Raw genomic sequence first — 22991 nt, forward strand, 5'->3', positions numbered from 1 at the left:
CGTAAAGTAGTAATAAAATAATGATAGGTTGTCGGAAAATACGAAGCGCGTTAGTAAGTTATTCATGCCGTCGTTTCCAACAGTCCATCACAGCCCGGAAGGGCGGTTCTCGGCAAATATCAGCCCCGCGTATTTCAAACCTTCGGCGTGCGCCATTCAGCTGAAATGGTATAATAACGTAGTACCGTACACGTCAGTACCCGCGGCGTGTATTATGATTTGATCATTATAAAGAGAGCCACTAACTACTTACGCGGGAAAACATATTCTAAACTAATTATTGTACCCGGTTTACAAGTCGTCCATTACTGGTCGTACGTCAAGACCGGACAAATTTTTTATCAGTAATATCTCATATCAGAATTCATTTCTGCGGCAAAGTTTTACGTTGTTCAATTTCTACCCATACACAACAATTCTTTCCCTTTATCTATACACGGAGCAAAAAAATTTATTGCATATTTAACGGAAAATTTGGTAACGCATTCGTCATTTTCTTAATGCAATTTTTTAATTCACATATGTATCCACATGAATGGTAAATGGAAAGGGAGTGCGTTTGGAGGATTGAATTACCACAGTTGATGATCAATCTACTGTTCGTAGGAACATGGTTACAAGTTACTTTACCACGAAGAATCCATTTTAAGCAAGTCAATACACCATTCAAACTAAAATAATCACAAGACTTTGCGAATTTCTCATTCGAAGTTGAATCGACGAAGAAATTGTATAAACTAGACCGCCGACATAAGTGAACTTTCGAAAGTATCTTTCTTCTCTTCTCTGTGACACCAATTTACTAAATTTGCAGTACCTATAAGGTACCGCAAAGTTTACACGTGGCGCAAAACTGTTTCATCATCCCATAAGATCTGAAAACACGTTCGTAACTTGTTTGGTGAGTAGATGCTGATAGAGATCGTCTGAGAATTATCAATTTACCGCGAGAGTGCGAGAGCATGTCCCAGAAGGACTAAAATATAAATGGAAAAGCAGGCAACAGGTGGTCAGTAGCGTGGGTTCTGTTGTGCTGTAAGAGAAATGCGTGACTGGAGACTGGCTTGTGCGGGACGCGCGAAACGTTAGCGATATATTATATTCGTATCATCAATGCAAATGCCGGGCGTGCCTGAGTTCATAACGGCTATAGCATTACTATATCAGAGAAGATGGTTCTCGTCCTGTCTCCAGTACACCAGAGCAGTCACGTGATTCGCGTAAAACTAACGCTGTCTTTCTCTCTCCCTCTCTTTCTCATTCACCAGACATCGTCACGTCCACTTTATATCACTTGAAATTCTGGGCATAAACCGTCTTACGACCGGATTTTTATACTCACGTCAGCCTCCTTTAACCCCACGTTTCCCGATCCCACCCTGCACGCTGTACTCCACAGATATAAAAGGGTGCAAAAATACTCTCCTAAGTAAATATTCACTCCCTTATGTCGATCGGTATAAGTACGGAATCAGTTTTCTCCACGTATTGCGGATGATATTGTACCTTCTTCGAACAGAGTTGAGTGATGAAACAACAAACAAGTATATCGCTCACTGCGGTCAATACCTACTCCATCCGAAATCGCAAACGGCAATTGGAAAATGATATGTTACCGGAATGACAGAGTCCTTGTATCCTGGTCTTCGTCAGTAATTACAAGTAGTATAACGAATTGCACGTGTAATTTCAGTCCCAAATGTCGCATCCGTGATAGTGTTCGAGATATATTTCCAATCTTTGAATGAGAACACGTTTCACGTGGACCAAATAAAAACCTAGCTTGCTGCGTCGTCCTCACACGGTGTAAACGGTTGTCCTCTTTACATATAATTATTTACCGTCCGATGTCAGCATAGACGTAGGTACCACAAAATTTACGGGGGTTGTCTAGGACCGCATAGCCCCTGCGCTCGAAGGTACGAGGTAAATGTTAAGCGACAAGGTAGTTTACCTTAGACAGGTCGGATGTAACGCGTCGCGTCTTGGCCTCCATATTCCATTATGATCTTCGACTGTGCGGAGTCTCGTGTACTATATTAAACCATATAACCTCTCGTCTATGGCCCAACGTCGCGTCTACCGCGCGTATATACGTACCACCTGCGGGCACTTCTACAGCGGTGTAGCTGCCTGATTATTTAACCCCACCCCCGCACCTCGTCGCGCCGCCCGGCCTCTTCCCAGCCCCATAAACCTGCCCTCGCTAATCCCGTGGTCCGTGTATACGAAGATATTAACGAGACGTGTTGCAGGGTGCGTCATCCAGCTTAGTGGTAAAGTACGCCGACACAGAGAAAGAGAGACAATTGAGACGCATGCAGCAAATGGCTGGAAACATGAGCCTCCTCAACCCGTTCGTCTTCAACCAGTTTGGCGCCTATGGCGCGTATGCTCAGGTGAGTTTGCTTCACGTCTCCAAGCACATTTCATTCTCCTCCCGATCACGTTCGTACATCATCTTCACGACATTGCACAGCTGACTTCGGGCATCATTTTGTTCTCATCTAACCGCATTTATCCCAAATGGGCGAAAATTCGAAAATCAAGGCTTGTTAACGATTTTGTGTTGAATTTTAAAGATCTTCAAATATTTTTTTCAAAGATTCAGGAGCTTGGCTGATCAAAAATCGGCGAATAGAATGTGAATAAGATGATCCCAAGTGCGGATTTCCTCAAGATATCCTGTAAAAATGACAAGTAACGTAGTGTTTTTGGATTCTTACAGCAGCAGGCAGTTCTTATGGCAGCAGCCACCGCACAGGGTACTTATATCAACCCGGCAATGGCCGCCCTCGCTGCTGGTCAACTGCCTCACACACTGAACGGCATGCCCAACTCCGTAGTACCGCCAACTTCAGGTAATTTCTTCCCATAAATATGTATATATACCTATTGGGGACGAAGAGAAAGATTCGAGGGAAATAAAGGGCGTGCGGCAAGGTTCATCATCGCTGCGCTGCAGCGCGCCGAGGTTTAATTAATTATGTGTCTTTTAACGAGAAACGAGCAGCTCCGAACGAACGTTGAACAGAAATCGTAGCCTGAATTAATGAAATTGTTATGTCGCGACTGGTTGGGTAATACGCTGCCGGTAAAGCACCGCGAATAGTCCGCAATGAGGGACGAATGGCTGACCTTTTCAGTAGCGATTTCGGTGATGTAATAACGTTTATATGCAGCTTTCCGGTTGGGACGAAAAGGATGGCTAATGTTGGCACATAGTAATCGCAATTTAATTAAACCCTCGACGTAGCGGCGCAATATAACGTTGATTGTTAGCGGCCATATTTTCTATAGAGCTATATCGACGTTACAGACAATTGCTCGTTAATTTGTTTATGAAGGCAGGGGAGCTTACATGATCGAACGATTACGCTCTCGCGGATGTTGCAAATCGGTTCGCATCCGTCCGCAGGGTAAATAATGAGGAAGAGGCTTAAATTGAAACGGGTTTCGAATTTGCATAACGTTTGTTATTGCACGCTTTTCGCGTTTATTTATTATAAATAACCCCTCGAAGTAATCGGATTCAGCGGTAATAACGGCGTGACGATTTTCACCGGGGCAAAACGAGAAACGAAAAGAGGACAGCCACCCAACTTCGCTCGTAAACGATATTATATTATCAAAGTCGCAAAGTTTACGTTCGAAGGACATTCGCGAGAGACCGATACAAGTAAAATAAATGATAGAACTGGTTCGCCTGCCGTGCTTTCGACTACAGCTATACCTATAAATCGCGAACGGGGTGGTTCATCGACTGGAAGGTAATGCCGTTTGATAGGGAAATAATATTTTACTCCACTCTTAGATTACTAGCTATATACCGTGGTTTCATGCCTCGATGGAATGCCGCTGGTATTCCCTGTGACTTCAAGCACTCAAGCACCATTTTAAACTCTCACAAGTTTAACTTTATTATCGACTCCTGAGAGTCTTCGGATAACCCAGATATACACCCTCGGAAACTTAACTCTTAAGCGTCCGACTGTCTCGACGCTTTTTTCCTTTCCTGTTCTCTGACAAAACCACCACGTTTTACTTTCTGAAATTCATCGTACATTGGAAACCTCCTCGTGTTCTACCGTTGCAATTGATCAAATCAACCGATGGAGTGAAGATGATCTATTTTGACCAATCTGGCGGTGAAGAAACCTTACACCTGTTACCCTGCTTGCGAAAATCATTCCGAAGGTCAAGATCATTCCCCTGCGATCCACTTCTCGCCAGATCGTCCGATTGCGGCCAAGTTGAACATACCTGACGGATATTTGTCGCAGGTGCAGGTGCGGGGCAACCGGTTAACGGGGCGATACCTTCGCTACCTTCACCCACGATGCCGAACTTCAACATGGCAGCGCAGACGCCGAACGGCCAACCCGCTGGCTCGGACCCAGGAGTCTACACCAACGGGATACCCCAGACATACGCGGGACGTGAGTATCAACTCCGGCGCATCTCACCGCCCCTGCGCGCCTCTTGACCAACCGTGGCTGAAATTTTTATGCACAAATAAAGAGGGATGCCTTTTATACCCGGCTTGCGGAGTGAAATCGCGTCTCGCGTAAGAGTTTGAAACTTGGACGCAAATTACGTAACGTGAAAAAAAAAGAAGCTTTGATACCTACCCATTTATAACAAAAGTTGATCGACTTTCTCACGACTCGCATTTCGTCCCATCACTGAAAATGTTCTTGTCACGTAACCTCTATATAATAATCTGTTTTTCCCTGCCGAAGGAACGCGGTGCGTAGTCGCGACAATCGATCAGTTTTGGTTATACACGCTCCGATCTGGAGCTCTGGATGTTTTCCGGGGTATGATCATAGCGAGGGTAGATAATAATCTGAATAACCGATATGTGAACGGAGCTAGCGCCAAGGGGTGCAGCGGGGCCCTTAGCATAGAACCACCCCTGATAAGAGCTGAGCTTACTGAAGTGTAGATGCCCTTCATTTGTCCATTCCAGCCCAGGGACTGCCCAACGGGGACGCGGCGCTGCAGGCGCACGCTGCCGCATATCCGACCATGCAGCCCTACGCCGGAGTCGGTGAGTCCGCATATGCTTCTTTCATCTTTTTCATTTCCGCCTTCTTTTACATTTTTGCTTTCATCTTTTTTCGGGGGCTTGAGGGTCGAGCTGAGTCGGCACTCAGCCTCGGTCGATTCCACTTCTTTTCTTTTTTCTCGCCAAGTTTCTGCAGTTGTAGGTCAAACGGTACCGTTCGTTACTGCGTCAGTAGGTTCATGCATTATACAGGAACATATAGGTCTCAGGGTGTATTAATAATTGCAAATTCTATGCTGGTTCAAAGATATCGTAATAGCATCGATTGCAGCTTATGACTCGGAATCTGAGGATTCAGTTGAAGCAAATAATAAAAAAATTTAATTTTTTTGAAAAATACGTATATCAATGATCCATAAGTTTCTGTATCGTAGATCGAAACATGAATAAACATTTCATATATTTACATCGAGAATTATATGTTTCTGAATTGAATATCGTGGTCTTTATCAGCGTGAAAAAATAAAGAAAACTTTTCCGTCGACCGCGTATTTGTTATTTCAGAACCACATTTGCATATCTTCGATGATCATTAGGAAAAGAAAGAATATCGTGTTACGTTTTCAACTCGGCGTTTGTTCTAAATCTTCTTAGTTTTACTGAAAACGTTCAGTGACTGGCATGAAGCGAAGAAGATACTGCAAACATGCGTGGAACAGTGCAAATGGCGCAAGTCTGGTGTGAACCCGCATCGCTATCTTGTTAAACTTCATGCCATCCCCAGTTTCCATATTTAGTATACACAGAAATTGTACTTTTCCTTCCGTACGGCTGGCTGATGCTGAGCAAACAATGCTTTCACCACTGCGTCGTGCCTCGGATATTGAGATTCGCAGTGACAGTAGTTCGACCAATGTTTGGTCAGCCGCAGCTACTCCACAAACGGCTAGGAAGATCGTGTCTTTTATAAATCAGGTATTCCGCGACATATTTCTATCCAATTTTGGATATGCTCAGCGTGTGGTTCACGGTTCTAATCGACGTTAAGTAATTTTTATATTTTTAAATACTAAACGTGAGAACAAATATAATTCCTCGAAATTTGTCAAAACCGCTTTGAAAATAAAACTTACGCAATCTTGTATCGATTTCGGTGGGAGTATTGAGAAATATAATTTGTCGATTTCACATTTTGCCACGATCGAACGGTTTGCTTCGTGTCACCTCGCTTTGAATATTCCGTTTGTATTGCACTCAACTTGATATACAAGACAACGTTAATTGTTTATGCATGATACGAGAATAGCACGAGCCATATAAATATTGTACACATATAAACGTTACGTGTTTGTTACATTATCACATTATTACATGGCGTAAAGCTTTTCTGTAATGCTGTAATGTGATTGAGTGTTGGATGCTATTATGAAAACACAAGTTTATTCCCGTTAACCTACGTCGTATCTTCAAATCTTTGCTTTGCAGTGATATTTGTTCGCGGAAATATTGGCGCGTGTGTAATAATCGTTCGTCAGCTATTTTTTCCAACCGACAAGATAACGACCAAAACCAAGAATTGCACCTACGATGAATTTTCACCAATCGACTTCTGTACCAAATAAAACTAGCATTCACATATATTTACATCATAGCGATCTGTCGCAGTGCGTGGAAGCTCGCCATCAATAGGAATATATTAAATTCATGTTTACACTGAAATAATTAATTCCGAAGTGAAATTCTCCTCGCGTATGTATACCTTTCAGACCCAAAACCCTAAAGCAAACAGATATCAATCATCCGTATTTTAAATATTTACCACCACATAATTAATAGTGTTGTATAATTCCAGAATGCAATATTCTGTAGTATATACACATTGTACGTATAATACACCCGTGAGAAATTTTCTTTTCTGCGTTTTACATACTAGACAGAGATATTGTTATTTTCAAAATCCAGGAACACTGCGCGGGGCAAAAAGGGAGATTAATAACTATGCCCGAGTTCAATAACTACCAGCTCGAGTAATTAAAATCTCGAATTGCCACTGGTATTGAAAACGTATTATATCTCTGAAATAATAAATCGGGCTAAACTGCGATATGAGGGCCCGCGAAATGTTGCTGGAAGCGATACTCCCATGGCTTCGTTTCACAGAGAAACACAGTACCTGTAGGTTCGGCATTCAATTCACGTACCCATCAAACATATACACGGCTGATTTACAGCCGGGTTCGCCGTTATTTCGTGAATTTAATAAAAATTTTATGGCGATATTATAAACAGCAATTAAAATTTTCATTGTTCACTAGGGCCGCGAGCTGTTGAAAGAAAAGCTGATATTCTCTGGGGAAATTAGCGATGGCACCAAGTTGCTATCGATTGAAACTTGGTTAAATATACATTTTATTCACTGCGGTAATAGAATTCGTTGATAGAAATTACGTGTCAGTGAGAACAGAATTTTTTCCCTTTCCCGCGTGATCAATGGGATTATCGGCGCTTGTTTAATTACTCGCAGATTGGTCGTTGTGTCAATATTAACCGGAGGTTTCGCGAAACGTCTTTATTCGCGAACCCGAAGCTTTTTTTTAAGCAACGCTCGCATCGTAAGCGCGCGACGATGAAAAATATTGAAAGATGAAACAGAACGTGGAAAAATTTCGTATCTGCGCGTTGTTCACCTACTCGTGGTTGAAAAATGACACAGGATAGAAAAAAGAAAAACAAAAAAACAATCAAACGAAAAAATACACCCATATGCAAAAACTATTTGTTATTCGTTATCTGTATTACTGTCGCAGCTTACCCAGCCGTCTATGGACAGTTTCCACAAGCGATTCCGCAGCCGATGACCGCGGTACCTCCAACGCAGAGAGAAGGTAAGTGGCAAGCGTTCTTCGAACGTAAATAAATCTTAAAATTTTTATTAAACTCATACTTAGTCGTAAATACTCCTAATTTTCACCCGCTTGATTTCTTCATTTTTTTCATCCTTTCCCAATATCCTCAAATAATTATGAAACGCTGAATTTACCCCCTAATTAATTTAAAATTCCCTTGACGATTTGAATTACATTTTGCTAACTTCTCGACATTCTTGTTTCCGAATAACATCTTGTTCATCGAATTTCCCCCTTCGAATCGTTATTCCACAAAAGTCTGCGAGATTAACTTTTCACTCTTCCGAAAATTGTATTATATCTTTCGTTGGTCACTATAACGAAGGCTGTGCTAAAGAGTCCACGCAAACCGGAGACCTTCGAAGACACTCGTAAATTGTTTTTATACCTTTTTACATACATACTCGTGCATATGTATATACGTACGTATATATAAGTATGTATGTACATTCCTCGGGCGGGTTTCGCTTTTCCGAATGGTTGAACGGAGGTCGAAAAAGAGATAGGTATATATAGAGAGCGTTCGAAAGTCCTGAAACTGCGTGCCTTCGGCTATTTAAAATTGGGTAATGAATTGAAGGGGGTTCTCGCAAAACACCGCTTAATTAAAACTGCCAAAGGCCAATCGAAAAGACAACCAACGAAGAAACGAACGAACAGAATGACAGAGTGTATATATCGAGTCTACTCTCTCTTGTCTCACTGTACCTCATCTCCCGCTGCCTCTCTCATGCTCTCCTCGAACGAGCGCCTAATTGCAATTAACAACTCGCCATTATTAGAATATACGATGCCTTACAATGAGGTAATGCAAATAAAACGAAAGTTTTAATTACTTTCCTGCTACGCCCTACGGCGGCCCGCGTTACATCGTCGGATAATAGAAAGTTTACCGCGACAGAAATTCACCCCCCAACCCACCTCCCTCTCTCTCGCTCTCTCTCTCTCTCTCTCTCCCGTTTTCTCTCCCTTGTACCATCACACCCACCCACACATACACGCGTGCCATTGGTCTCTCTCTGTTTTCCTGCCACGGTCCATTCTTCGGATTCGCTTGTCCTGAGCACCCCAAGCCACCCACATACCCCGAACACTGCACCCCGGACCAGGTTCTGTTGTTACAACAGTTTGTTTCATTAATTTGCTTCACGTCGGACCGAGAGAGAATCTGCACAATCATTTGCAGTATTTCCATACTAATCAATTTCCGTGCAATTGCAGTATGCATTTGGCTCGAGATGCGATCAGGGAACGGTAAAATATATCGTTTTCAAGTTGGGTAAATACCGTCAATGCATTATAGAGATTCAGTTGGATTGATGTCGTTTTTCGCTAACTTTGCCACAAGGTTAACATGCTCTTGAAACTAGCTTTCGGTTATTGATCATCGATCTTCGATGACAGTCACGCATGCTGTAGAAGCGAAAAGATGACGAATATGTCAGGCGAAATCAATCGGCTGCACGGTGTTGAGAAGTGTTCTGTTTTCAGCAGAATCTCAAATACACCTAATTGTCTTTGTCACGTTATCGCAATGTTGCGAATAAATGGATTCTTGGATATGTAGGTCAGTAAAACGACAGGGTTGACGTTTCTTTATCGCAATGTTGTCCAATGTTATTCGACTGCGCTAATGCAGGCATTGCACTATCAGTCAGTGTTGTTGTCCTCCGAGTCCGAGATCAGCGGCAACGAGCCTGAAACGACGCAATCTTCGCAGTATCATCTTGCATGATGCTGTGCACATCGAACTCTTTGTTGCTTTAAAAGTATCACATCAATGTCTGACGTTGTTTGGTGTTTCCTTTGTACCTATATCGGTGTCTGCACCTACCTTCATCACTGTTCAATTCTTTACGTTCATTTCCACTTTATATTCGTCAAGTTTATGGCCGTTTCGCGTTATATACCGCGCAACCATGCGGACAGCGAACATCTCTGTATGTACATATAATACATGGGTATTGTATATTATATTGTAGAAAAATCCATCCGACGGCCGCTGTGTATATTTGTTGCAAGTCGTGCAATTGATGTCGTATCTGCTGTGTCGGTGTTGAAACGATGTACGTTTCGGTGTTAGGAAACCACTAAATTTTCCATCAATACTTGAACACCGCGGATCCGCAATCGCTTCGCAAACTGCGAACCGGATTTTTTGGCACTTCGATTACGGGTAAAAATGCGTCTTCTCACTCTATATACCCGTATAACACTTGTCCAATCGGGCTGTAATGTGTCGCTCGCATATGAAAGCACGCCGAGTAGAAAGCTCCCGGCATTTCATGCGAGACACTTTGGCTACACTCTGGTACATACGCGTCAAAGGCACAATTCGTCGATATCGGGGTTCCACTCTAAAATTAACACGGACATACTTCGGCAATTACAAAGTGATCGAACACGCTCGATCGCAATATCGCGAAACGTTTATTCGAAAGCGTATTAAATGCTCAAAGCGTAAATAGCAGCGAGATACTGATATTAACGCGTTGTTACAGGTAAACTGAAACTTCGTTCTGAATAAATTCATACTCCTATATGACTATCGCAATACTTGGCACGCTAGGGAATCAGTTTATTGTTAGTGGAAAAAAGTTACGAAAGTTACGAGTTTGCTGATTCTATTAGTTCATATATCAACGGCGGTTTGAACAAGCTTTTTAAAACTTTTTTTCATTCTCCCCCTACTTTTTTGGGCTTGAAAATGTTTCTTTTTTTACTCCTGTTTTGTTGTGCTGCAATTGTATAATCCTTCCCGAGAGAACGATCCAAATCTCGCTTCTTTATTCCTGAAACTAATTTTAGAATTAACAATTGTAATGCCGCTGGAGGCGAAAATTTATGACTCATTTTTCGTTACTCTGCAGGCTTTGCTCCCCTCGGGTCCCACTCTACACACCCTTACAACCTCCCCACGGTCTGCAGGATCGCCATCCCTTCGTACCTTCACCCGCTAATTTGGCTCCCACGTGATAACTTTGTTTGCTAAATTATTAGGGGACAAGGTTCTGCTCTACTTTTTAGCTAAACGGGCTATTGAAAAAATATCAATATGTGAAGAAAAAAAAACAGAATGGGGGTTAAACTATAGAAAGATCAGAAAACTAAAAGGTCGCAACATCGGATTTTTGCCTCTTTATACAACATATGGTCGAGAAATTCTCAGGCAGTTGTTTGTTGATACGTAGAAAATAGCAGAAATATGATGAAAAAACTTTCTAGATCAAAAATAGAAGTTTGGCATAGTCAGTGGTGAAAACAGGTTACAGAAAATTTCAGATCGTAGACACGTCTAAGTTACATAAATCTTCACCGCGTACTGATGTGTCTGTTTTCGATCTGTACAGCGTTATTTCAGCGAAAAAAAATTTGAAATGATTTCCGAATGGGCGGAGTGTTTTATATGAAAATAACGACGGAAGGCGCAGCTCGCGTGCTTAGTAATTAGATTCCCATTGCCCCCATCCCATTATACTTGAATGTCTCTATTAGTTGAAGAGCTAGACCGAAGTACAACTTTCCGACTCATAATCGCTGCTAAATTACGGACATGGTATAAAGTTTAGTGAATTTAACTGAATCCTTCCTTCATGCTTTTCATTAATTCTGAGTCCTGTTCTTCACTTCATTGTACAACTGAATTCGAAAACGTGTTCATGACGCGTTGTCCGCTCTCTCCTCTCCCTCCCCCCCCCCCCCCCCCCCCCACACTCTAAAATTTCTTATACGAACCATATATGATGAATTCTACCTATCGTATTTTTCCGACAGCGTAAAATTTCACTTTATTTCATGCCCGGTTTAAGCTCGTGGTAATTCTGTGCTGGGAAATTCGCCGAAAGTCGATTGAACGCGTTGCGGTCTTTTTGTTTCTCTTTCTCCCCTTTTCGCTCTTGTTTTTGTTTCAAATTGAAAGTTGGTCAGCCAACTTGAAAATTGCTCAAAAATCAATCAACGTGCTATGACTCATCTCATCCAGCCCATTTTCCATTCAATAAATCTCCCATTGTTGTACTGTGAATCCTGGTGTTGTGTGTTTGTGTATTTGGAAGTATAAATACTCAACGTTAACCGGAATAAAAAGTCATCGAATCAGCAATTGAATAACGAATAATTTCTGTCTTTGTTTGTTGTCAAATTTTTTACCTCAATTCAATTTCTCCGTATTCATTATATGATTGTAATCGCCATACATTCATCAAATCATGCAATGTCGCATCATTTTTAACATATTGTTTCATCCATCATTTCACAGATTTGAGAACAAAAGTAATTATCACCACTTTGGTAATAAAACACATCATCAATTTATGTCAGGTAGAATATAAGCTCTAAAAAAATTTCACCGATTAATAATTATCGGTTGATTAATTGATTCTTGCTCCGCGTTATTGCTGCAATATTTTCTAACCCGATAATAAAATATGTAGAGTTCATAGATCAGTTATATATATATATATATATTATATATATTATATATATATATATATTATATATATACATTATTAAGTATCACGAATCACGCAAAGAACAAACTCATCCAAAACTAACATTCTAACTTGAGTATTATACTTCAAGTTTAGATGTTTAGATGTGCTCTGATTTATATGGTAGGATGCTCTATCTCAGGACCCGAGGGCTGCAACCTGTTTATCTACCACCTGCCCCAAGAGTTCGGCGATCCGGAGCTTATGCAGATGTTCATGCCGTTCGGGAACGTCATTTCATCAAAGGTCTTCATCGATCGCGCCACCAACCAAAGCAAATGCTTCGGTAAGTACTCGTTCCGACAAATTCATATTCCCTTTTTCTTCAATTAATTATAATATCCGGCATACATGAAGATGCGAAAAAAATGTCCCCCAATTCGTTTGGAGGTATATCTTTATTCTATACTTCTTACTCTCTCTTCCCCCCCCCCCTCTCTCTCTCTCTCTCTCTCTCTGCGTATTTCAATAGGTGCACGAACGTTCAGAACTTTTCTAATTTTCATTTTCCACGTACTTCGTCCGGACGGCCGCCGGGGCTTCGACCCCCGTTCTTCAGATATGATCGTGTACCTACTCCAAACGTAATTATACTCCGTCGGGAGAATTAAAAAGGACAGTGAAAAAAAGGAGGGCAGGGGTAAAAGAAGAGAGAAAAAAAAATCAGAGGGAAGAGGGAAAAAGAAATGACGAATTTCCGACACCCTTGTACGGCTGTTGTGTGCGGATGTGCGTATATAAGCGGACCGACTCTGCACCCCTCGTAATATAACTGGCTTCAATGCTATCGCGGCCCTTTTGTACACGAACATGCGCACGGTGGGGAAAATATTAAAAGAGCGACGCACCCCTTTGATTAATCATGTCCACTCGGATTCACAGATGGATGAACGCACAAGCGGATGAACGGGCGAATGGACCCCACGCCCTTCCGAATGCCATTCAATTCAATTATATTTTTGTCGGATTTCTGTACAATTCGTTCAAGATTAAAGAGCTATGGTTCCATTCGCGTGTTGTACACGCGCCTAATTGTTCCTCCTCGTTAATAACCGATGATTAACCCTCGCGTATCCATATTTTTCGTCATATCCGGACTAGATTTCGGGAAGTTCAAAACGGGCGGGGAGGGAAATCCGGGCTGCGACAAGCATCTAGGAGAGGGGGCAACGCACGGTTCAAAGTCCATTCGGGGGCGGTTCGCCAACTCTGCAAGGATGTTTCCGGCCGATCTTATCTTTATGAGCTCACCGATTCGTGCGCTATCTGGAGCCATCTAACTTCAAATATCTCCTTCTTTCATCCCCTCATACTTTTCGGTTCTATTATCACCAAACGGTTAAAGAAGCACGACGGAGAAGAAGAAGAAGAAGAAGAAGAAGAAGAAGAAGAAGAAGGGAACGAAAGGCTGCACCGACGGCCACTGCATGGAAACTCACCCTCAAAGAAAAATATGCTACTTTTGCGAGCTTCGATCCTTGGTTCCTTTATGCTTCGCGATGACGTATATATACTTTATATAATATTATATATGTACCGTACCGAAGGCCTATCGCCGAAGCCCCGAACTAGGCACTACGAACCATGTTGATAACCAGGACAAAGGTTCAATCTGCGTAGAGATCTTCTGCGCGAATTAATCCATATGTATATTACGTATATAATATGTTATATACGCTACCTTTGCATGCGAAGCGTATTCGTGATTATAATTTGGTTATATCGTATCGCGTAATTCCCATATCTTTTCACAAGAATAGCCATTGTTGTTGGCTGTTCAAGATAGATGATACCGATTTTACAAGCTCGGCATAATCGGGCATGTGATCTCTTAACACAAATCATTTGAAGATACACTGCGAATCATTACGTATCGACAATTACCAATACGAAAAACTTTTTTTTTTCTTTTGCAATTCACGAATAACGATTGTCATTAGGTTATCTGTATCGAACTTCGAATTTACGGATTGCTTCGAGTTGAGTTTCAGTGGATAGAGCTGAGATTGGCGGAAAGGTTGTTATATTCAGTTGAATAGAGATTTGAGGATCGTAAACGGTCGTTCGGAATTGGCATTCACGTAAAGCAGGAACGACGAGCCTCACCCAGAAGAGATGAGCATCGTTTCATTATCGCTTTCACGGTGAACTTAGATAATACCATTCATTAAAACTTTTTACTCTTGACTCGAAATTCGTCATTATTCCTAAGTGACCATTTAGATTGGAAACGTTCAATTACGATATCGCCCTGCAGAAAAGTCGAAATTTCATAATGAAACTTTACCTGATAAAGGAACTCGTTTCGAAAGATTGCCGCGCAGGGCAATCAGCTCGCGGATAACAAAGCAGACCAATGTCCTTCCATAATATGATTCCCCTGAAGGGATAAATTTGCGAGCCCATTCATTGCTTCCATATCTTTTCCAACACCCAACTTCGAACTCGTACACGTATTTAACACGTGACTCTGCTCCTTCCGCAGGCTTTGTCTCATTCGACAATCCGGCGAGTGCACAGGCGGCGATCCAGTCGATGAACGGCTTCCAGATTGGGATGAAGCGGCTGAAGGTCCAACTGAAAAGGCCCAAGGATGCCAACCGGCCGTACTAACCCACGTCCTAGCCTAGACAATCTGGCCGGGTCGCGCCCTACGTCATAAGCTACAGGGTAAGTTAATCCAACCCTGCAAGCCGATTTATAATAATATATAATATATATAATATAAGATATATAATAAGTTTTTGAGCCGATGACCTCGCGTTCCAATCGTAAAAGATATCGAAATCACTCTCGAATGCATGTCAGAGGGGATGAATGGAGTAGAGGCATGAATTGTAACAGAATGTATTAGAGTGAAGAAGAAGTAAAAGTGCTGTTTTCAATATTTGCAAGATCCGTTATACGTAACGGAGTCATTCAGTTTTCGTAACCAAATACAGCAAGAGGAATAGAATTGTGTCCAAGCTACTTCTTTTTATTATGGATATTTATTTATTTATTTTACTTCCGGTATATATTCTATAGAGGTGCAAGAGCACCTGTGCATAGACACCAGAATTGGTATAATACATACATGTACAGTTTATACAGGTATTATTAGCTATGTAGTGTATTATTAGCTATGTAGTGTACTGTTCAAAACATTGAGACTTGCGCTTGGGTGAAATTGATCCTCAATGCTCGGTGATAAATTTGCCACGATGCATTGAAGCAATTACAGATTCGTAGAGGATTGACGAATCAACTGATAGGGTTTTCTTTCGAGGTGAAGGTTTTAAAAGTAAATAGTATAAGTCGACGTGGTCACCTTGTTTCCCATCCAACCGCTTAGAGAATTAATGTTTGGTCGTTCGGACGTGGTATCGATAACGGAGTGTGACTGGATCGGATTCGAGATAGAGTTTTCTCATTTTTCCAGATGCTGCACGATAGAGCGAGCCCTACGGACGCTCGACGATCAGATGTGATGAGTTTGAATCATCGCTACGATGTTCCCCACCGTAACAACCTAGTATACTAGTTAGTTAATTCTTAGAGGTTAGTAGAAAGCTTAATTATTACCTACCCAAGGATGACACAAGGGTCGAGGAGGAATGTGGAATTAGGATATGGGAAGATTATTTATATCACATATACCACTAACATATTAATAAATAATTATACTCTCATACTAATAACTTATTATACCAATTATTATGATATAAGTGACGCAAGGAGCATATACAGGTGCTGCGCTTTCGCGCAGGTGACAGCTAGTCATTACATTGTACGATAAGCCGATCAATTTTTTTTCTCATAACATGACATTATAAGGTATAGTAGATTTTATATACCGTTGCAAGGATTTAAAAGAAAAAAAAATTAACAAAAAAACAAAAAAAAAGAACAAAAAAAAACGATAAGAATTAAAAATCAAACTGAACGGTCCTGAACGACTGCAGTTTTTCATGTTACAAATGGCAGGCAACTTTTTCGAGAACAGAATCAGCCTCAGCGCGATACGCGTCCTTTTGAACACTATACATACATACATACATATAGACTGATGTGACGAAAATTGATCGCTAATGTTTTTTTGGTATGTTGTGAGAACCCAACTGAATATTGAATTGATTCGATTCAATGCAAACGTGTACGATATGTATATTGACAAAACTGCAGAGTTGTATAGACCATTTTTGCCAATCAGTACGGTACAGTATAGCAAATAGGCAGACAATTGACAATGCGTAAATAACGTTGACGAAGAAGTATTAAAGGATAAATGGAGAAGGAGCGAGATACAGGGAAGACAATATTCCACGAGATTTTTGTTGAAGTATGGAGGTTGAAGATGCCGCGGACCGCAGGGTGAAAATTATATTATATATTATCATTTTGTTCCGACCGGTTGCATAGCCCGAGAAATTCCAACTAGGCTGTGATTGAAAAGAACAAATCAATGTTTTTTCTTGCAAACGGAAGTTTTCGTCTTTATTCGTGGAAAGTTTGACCGTATTGAACAATGAAAAATCAATGTCGTGGTGTCTCGATGATGCAAATATAAATATAACATAACGTGTATCAAGTTCTAAAATGCATATACATGTGGAACGTACATAATTTCGGTCTATTTATTGTGTTTCTAAGGGATAACTTCGCTTATTATCAATTTAAATCAATGATGTTTGTAAATTTGGGAAAAACAGGTGAAAAATAGAACATCACAACATTATTAATAATGATAATACAAACATATGGATATTGTTCGCGCCCGGTCACCCCACAAAACGCGGAATCTTCGTCTACGAACTTCAAGATCGTTTACTGGTAAGATCAAATCGTTAGTATCTCGAAAGTTGAAAATTGGCATAGGACAAGAAAAGGTGAAGTGGAAAAAAAAATCAGTGAATTTCGAATGAAACCACGGGCAGAAAATTTTTCTTGCACGATACAATCGAGAGGAGGGAAAAAAATTGTTAATAATAACTATAACAATAACAATAATAACAATAACAATAACAATAAATAATAATAATAATAATAATAATAATAATAATAATAATAATAATAATAATAATAATAATAATAATAATAAAATAACAGTAATAATAATAATAAAATAACAGTAATAATAATAATAAAATAACAGTAATAATAATAATGATAATAACAATGATGATGATGATGATGATGACGATGCAACAACAAAATAGCATATAAAAATGGGAAAGAAAAAAAAATCTAATCTAGCGGAATAATCAACCAAAGTACCAACTACTAATTTAACTCAAAAAGAAAAAAAAGAAAAAAATTATTATACATACATCATAAATATAACGTACGTTTAAAAAAAAAAAACAAAAAAAAAAAAACAAAACAAAACTAGAGACTAGTAAATTATTATATAGTTTTAGCCAATTCACGCGAATGAAAATAAACAAAGGCAAAAAATAAAAAAATGGAATAAAATGAAACAAAACTTTGTTAGCAAAAAAGCGAGTAAGCTATATATTATGCAACTTGCATTCATATATTATGTATACATATATATATATATGATGTATAAGGCTAGTTGCCCACTAACATGACTACGACTATACCTATCTAATAATAAGAATAATAACAATAACAATAATAATATTACTAATAATATTACTAATAACAATAACAGTAATAGTAGTAGTAGTAGTAGTAGTAGTAGCAGTAGTAGCAGTAGTAGCAGTAGTAGTAATAATAATAATAATAATAATAACAATAATAATAACAATAGTAATAATAATAATAATAATAATAGTAATAGTAATAATAGTAATAATAATAATAATAATAATATATTAATAATATAATATAATATTAATAATATAACAATAATAATAAAATGTTAATAATCATGATAACGATAACGATAATAATAATGATGACGATGATGATGATGATGGTAAAAAAAGATGCATACGGTATCTATGTATACGTATATATACATATGTCAACTGTATACGTATATATGTGTGTATGTGTAAATGTATATATAGATTATCTGTATGTATATATTTGAATATTGACTAGGATATATACAGATACATAATATTGTACGTATATACAATGCATATATACACTATTATACATATATATATATATATACGAAACGGAAGGGGAGAGTGGCACCTTTTATTTGCGCCTCGTTATTCTGAGCTCTGGCACATTCCGAGCGACACAAGCTCAGGGTTAGGCCTAGCCGATGACCCCAATCTACGTGTAACCGGCACTCGCCTGAGCATGTATACATAATTTCAATTATTTATGGAAATGAAAACTGAACTTCAAGATTCACAAGGGTGAACGTATTAAACACGGGCATAACGTATGAACAAAAATGAGAATTTGCAGACGCAATTACGGAATTTATTGTGGTTATCGATTGGTTTCATTATGTTACATAATATATTCATACATATTTATACATAACTCATACACAACACACGCATACCACACACACGCACACACACATGTTCTTGTCACTTTTGGTAAGTTAAATACACAATAACAATAACAGTAATGATAATAATAATAATAATAATGATGATGACGATGATGATGATGATGATGATTATGATGATGATGATGATGATAATGATAATAACAACAATAATAACAACAATAATAAAATAATATTAACAACAATAATGAAAACGGTTAGTATACCAAAGAATTAGCGAAGACTTCGCCACATTACACGATAAGTCATCTACATATGATATAGACCGTATTATATATCCCTATTGTATAATTGAAGACATATATGTCCGTGTGCATCTATGCGATATATAGGTAACAAAAGTTAAGAAAATAAGTAAACAAAATGTGTATAAATATATGCGTACCTACTTATATATATATACATATATAAAATTTCAGCACCTAATTTCCCATATGATATTGAATGAGTAAAGCAACATATAATAATGGGCTTATACACTGTAGGAGATAATAATGTAACTATCAATTATATAACATAAGATCGGGAAAGTGGAAAAATGAATAAAAATAATAATAAATAAACAAATAAACGAATACCTATCGTATAGGATTTTGAATAAAACCACATAGAGCCATTTAGCGTAGCCAGGTTTCTTGGAGTAAACAGTCGAGTTACAACAGACGGGTATAAATGACTCATACATATAGACAGACACTGAGAAAACGCGATATTGGTGCGTATAAGGATTATATATGAGGTATTCCACACCATTTCACCTAATCGGTGAAGGTCACCGACGCTGATCTTGGTGTCAATTTTTTTCTCAATTCGTCTATCGAAAAAAAACACGTGTTCGGCCGTTTTTCGATTAGGCAACCTGTGTCGATTTTATGAATTTTCAGATTTTTCAACTTTTTCTAACAAACAGACTTTTTTCAACTGGCTCTATCTTCAAGAGCTTTCATTCTTTTCAAAAACTGATACAAGTATAAAATGTGTCAATAGGTCCGAGCTTTCTGAAAAAAATTTTTGAAAATTTTTTGAATTCCGACACCTTCGATTTTCCTGAAACTTTTTACTTGCATTCGACCAGTTACAATCAAGTTTTCCTCCGAAGGAAATTATGGACTTCCGATTCGTTCGGGAGTTACACCATCATAAGTGCCGAAAAATTGGAAATATCTTACGGAAATCAATCTTAACTTCAATCAGACAAGTTTTTATGTTATAAAAATACATGTTTGCTGAGAAAAAAAACTTTTCGGAATATCCCAAACAATATAAATAAAAACGAGATCACGATTTTTCTTTTCTATGCCAAATATATTTTCAGGTAGAAAATTTCTAAATATGGGTGTTTCTTTTTGTTTTGCTTCCTCATAGAGGAAGCTTTGTTTCCGTGAAAATTTTTTTTTTTTTTTTTGAGATTTTCATGCCAATGTTTTCAAAATGTCTTAAGACGTTGAAAAATACATTTTTATTTTGATTTTCCGTAAGTATGTGTGTGTGTGTGTGTGTGACAAAAATGGTTGTACGCTCTCTAACTTTCGTAAATTTCAAGCTATGGTTATAATTTTTTTTTCACAAATTGGGTAGCGTACGAGATCGATCGATATTGAATTTGACAGGAATCCCTCAAGGTGTTTAGATTTTACAAAATTTTGAAAAATCGAGTTAATCGCTCTAAATTACGTAAATTTGAGGCTATCGAGCTGAATTTATTTACACAAATAGATTAGAGGACAAGGATGATTGAGATTGAATTTCACAAGAATCCCTCAAGGGATGTTCTTTTTTTTCGATAGACGAATTGAGAAAAAAATTGACACCAAGATCGGCGTCGATGACCTTCACCGATTAGGTGAAATTGTGTGGAATACCTCATATATATATATATAATTAGTTCTTACCAGAGCAGCTTTCAAATTAACTCAGACGCACGGGGCTTCAGCTTGCTGAATAGCGATACCTATAATTATTACATATACATACTACTAGAGACGTGGTTTCTCTCGATGGATTTTATCGATTTAGTTGGTTTCGACACGTTACATGAATCGTAAGTGTCGCCTCTGTAGCCGCAGCATAATTACGCGATTAGTTCAACGTTTATTGTACCGCAACGAATATTATCGAATATTTATCGACCGGATTTCAAATCTTCACGTAGCTCGAATACATTGAATCTATGAGTAATAGACAACTTCTCCGTTGAACAATATATTTAAATAAAAAGACAGCCGCGATCGATTCCGGCACTGCATATCGTGTGTGTCAAGAAATTTCTCGCTTTTATAAATCGCCACTTGATCGTTCGTAATGAAGTTCTACGATGCGGTCGTATCTCCATCCTACAGAAACCATGAAACACGTTGTCTGTTCGGAGAAACAAAAACAAAAATGTGTGAAACGAAAAAAAAAAAATACGCTCGCCCCTCACCCTAAACAAAATACCTGGTCAAAAATGCAAAGTCAAAAACAAACAGACACAGGTATAATGCTTCGACGCAAGCACCAAATGATAATATCACTACAATATAAGCTTTTAAAGTAATACAAGTTTAATCGTATGTAAACAAAATTAAAAAAATAACTATAAGGGTAATAATAAAAATAAGAATATTAATAATAATAATAATAATAATAATAATAATAAAATGAATACGAAAATAATATTAATTATTACATAAACACAATAATAATAATTAATACGAAGAATAATAATAATAGCAGCAACAACAACAACAACAATACTAATAATAATAATACTAATAATAATAATAATAATATAATAGTAATAATAATGATACAACCGATAATACTGATAACCTACAATAATGTAAATCCAAGATATTTGATGATATAAAAAGAAAAAAAAAAAAAAACTATTTTATCCAGAAAGAAGTTTTTGCTACAACCGAGTAGTGTGCATACTGCTAATATACATACATGTGTGAAATAATCGATGTAAAGAGAAATATTACTTACCATTCCAATATATGAGAATAATAATGATTATAAATATGGGCAACAGGTGATCAGTGAGGAATCAACTTTGAATTTATTTTTACATGATACACACATAGCGAAAATATAGAATTTCGCATTCGTCTTACTGAATTTATACGGTTATACGGATCTCGATGAAACGACACGTTCGCGAATCAAGGTCAACTTTGACTCACCCACCTGACTACCTAACCTATATATATATATGTATATGTATATATATATATATATATGTATACACGTGCCCACACTCTCGCATATATATATATATTCATGATATAACGTAATACACGATACAGTCGAAACGTCGTCGATGCTCGAAGCGGGCACCGGCATCGAGTAATTAATATTCGCTGTCGCGAAGCCGCAAGTAATTCGTGCGGGAAGATTCCATAACATATAATATCCTTAACGTTTAGCCGGAAGATAAAGAAAAATATGATTTGCCAGTTACGTCAAAGCACAACTTTGCTCTGCGAGTCATTAATATTATTATACATATGAATGAATATTTCAGAATCACGTGAGCAGAGAGTTAAACTAATTTTCCGACATCCACTCTCGTATATACATATGATGACCGCCACGTAGGGCAGACTTATAAACGGTTAGCAGGAAAAATAATAATAATAATAATAACAAAGTAAAATCACATAAACCAAAATCCGCGCTGTCATAGCGACGCGCACACATATTGACTGTTTCTGTAATAATAATTTATTGTACATGACTTTTGACATGCCGACTCTGCAGGCTGCAGTATTTATGCCGGATTTCAGTGGCAGCTAGCGAACAAAAAAAAAAAAAAACGCAGAACGAAGAATATGAGGAACACAGGGGAGGGATGGTTGAACAAAAAATAAAAAATAAAGATAAAGATAAGGAATTAAAAATATTCAAATCCCTTGTATACACTACTACTGTACTGTTTTGTAACGCGTAATTATTATATTACTGTTACAGTCCCAATTTAAATGGAATTAAATTGGACTCATAATAAGTCACAACACAGTCGACGCAAGTCCCGACCGTGTCTGTGATTCTAGGAAACAGGGTATGTTTTTTGCAATTATTTGCGCAACTTATAAAATCGCGTGACAAAGAAAAAAAAA

General features: G+C 38.4%; 1 protein-coding gene across 18 annotated transcripts in view; it reads left to right on the forward strand.

Moving 5' to 3' along the window:
• Window positions 1-21789, forward strand: part of bru3 (bruno 3) — a 537074-nt gene extending 515285 nt beyond the window's left edge. For 13 of the 18 annotated variants that reach the window (XM_069134114.1, XM_069134117.1, XM_046615173.2 and 10 more), the window contains 8 exons: window positions 2256-2399; window positions 2729-2861; window positions 4284-4439; window positions 4949-5053; window positions 7819-7896; window positions 12535-12693; window positions 14893-15077; window positions 15829-21789. In XM_069134114.1, the coding sequence (XP_068990215.1) occupies window positions 2256-2399; window positions 2729-2861; window positions 4284-4439; window positions 4949-5053; window positions 7819-7896; window positions 12535-12693; window positions 14893-15020 (903 nt within the window). In that variant the 3' untranslated portion in view covers window positions 15021-15077; window positions 15829-21789. The remainder of the gene's footprint in view (window positions 1-2255; window positions 2400-2728; window positions 2862-4283; window positions 4440-4948; window positions 5054-7818; window positions 7897-12534; window positions 12694-14892; window positions 15078-15828) is intronic. The other 5 variants (XM_069134108.1, XM_069134111.1, XM_069134112.1 and 2 more) reach the window with 5 other exon arrangements.
• Window positions 21790-22991: the final 1202 nt, after the last annotated feature.

Source organism: Neodiprion pinetum, chromosome 3 (genome assembly GCF_021155775.2).
Source record: "Neodiprion pinetum isolate iyNeoPine1 chromosome 3, iyNeoPine1.2, whole genome shotgun sequence".
In the NCBI taxonomy this organism is placed as follows: domain Eukaryota; kingdom Metazoa; phylum Arthropoda; class Insecta; order Hymenoptera; family Diprionidae; genus Neodiprion; species Neodiprion pinetum.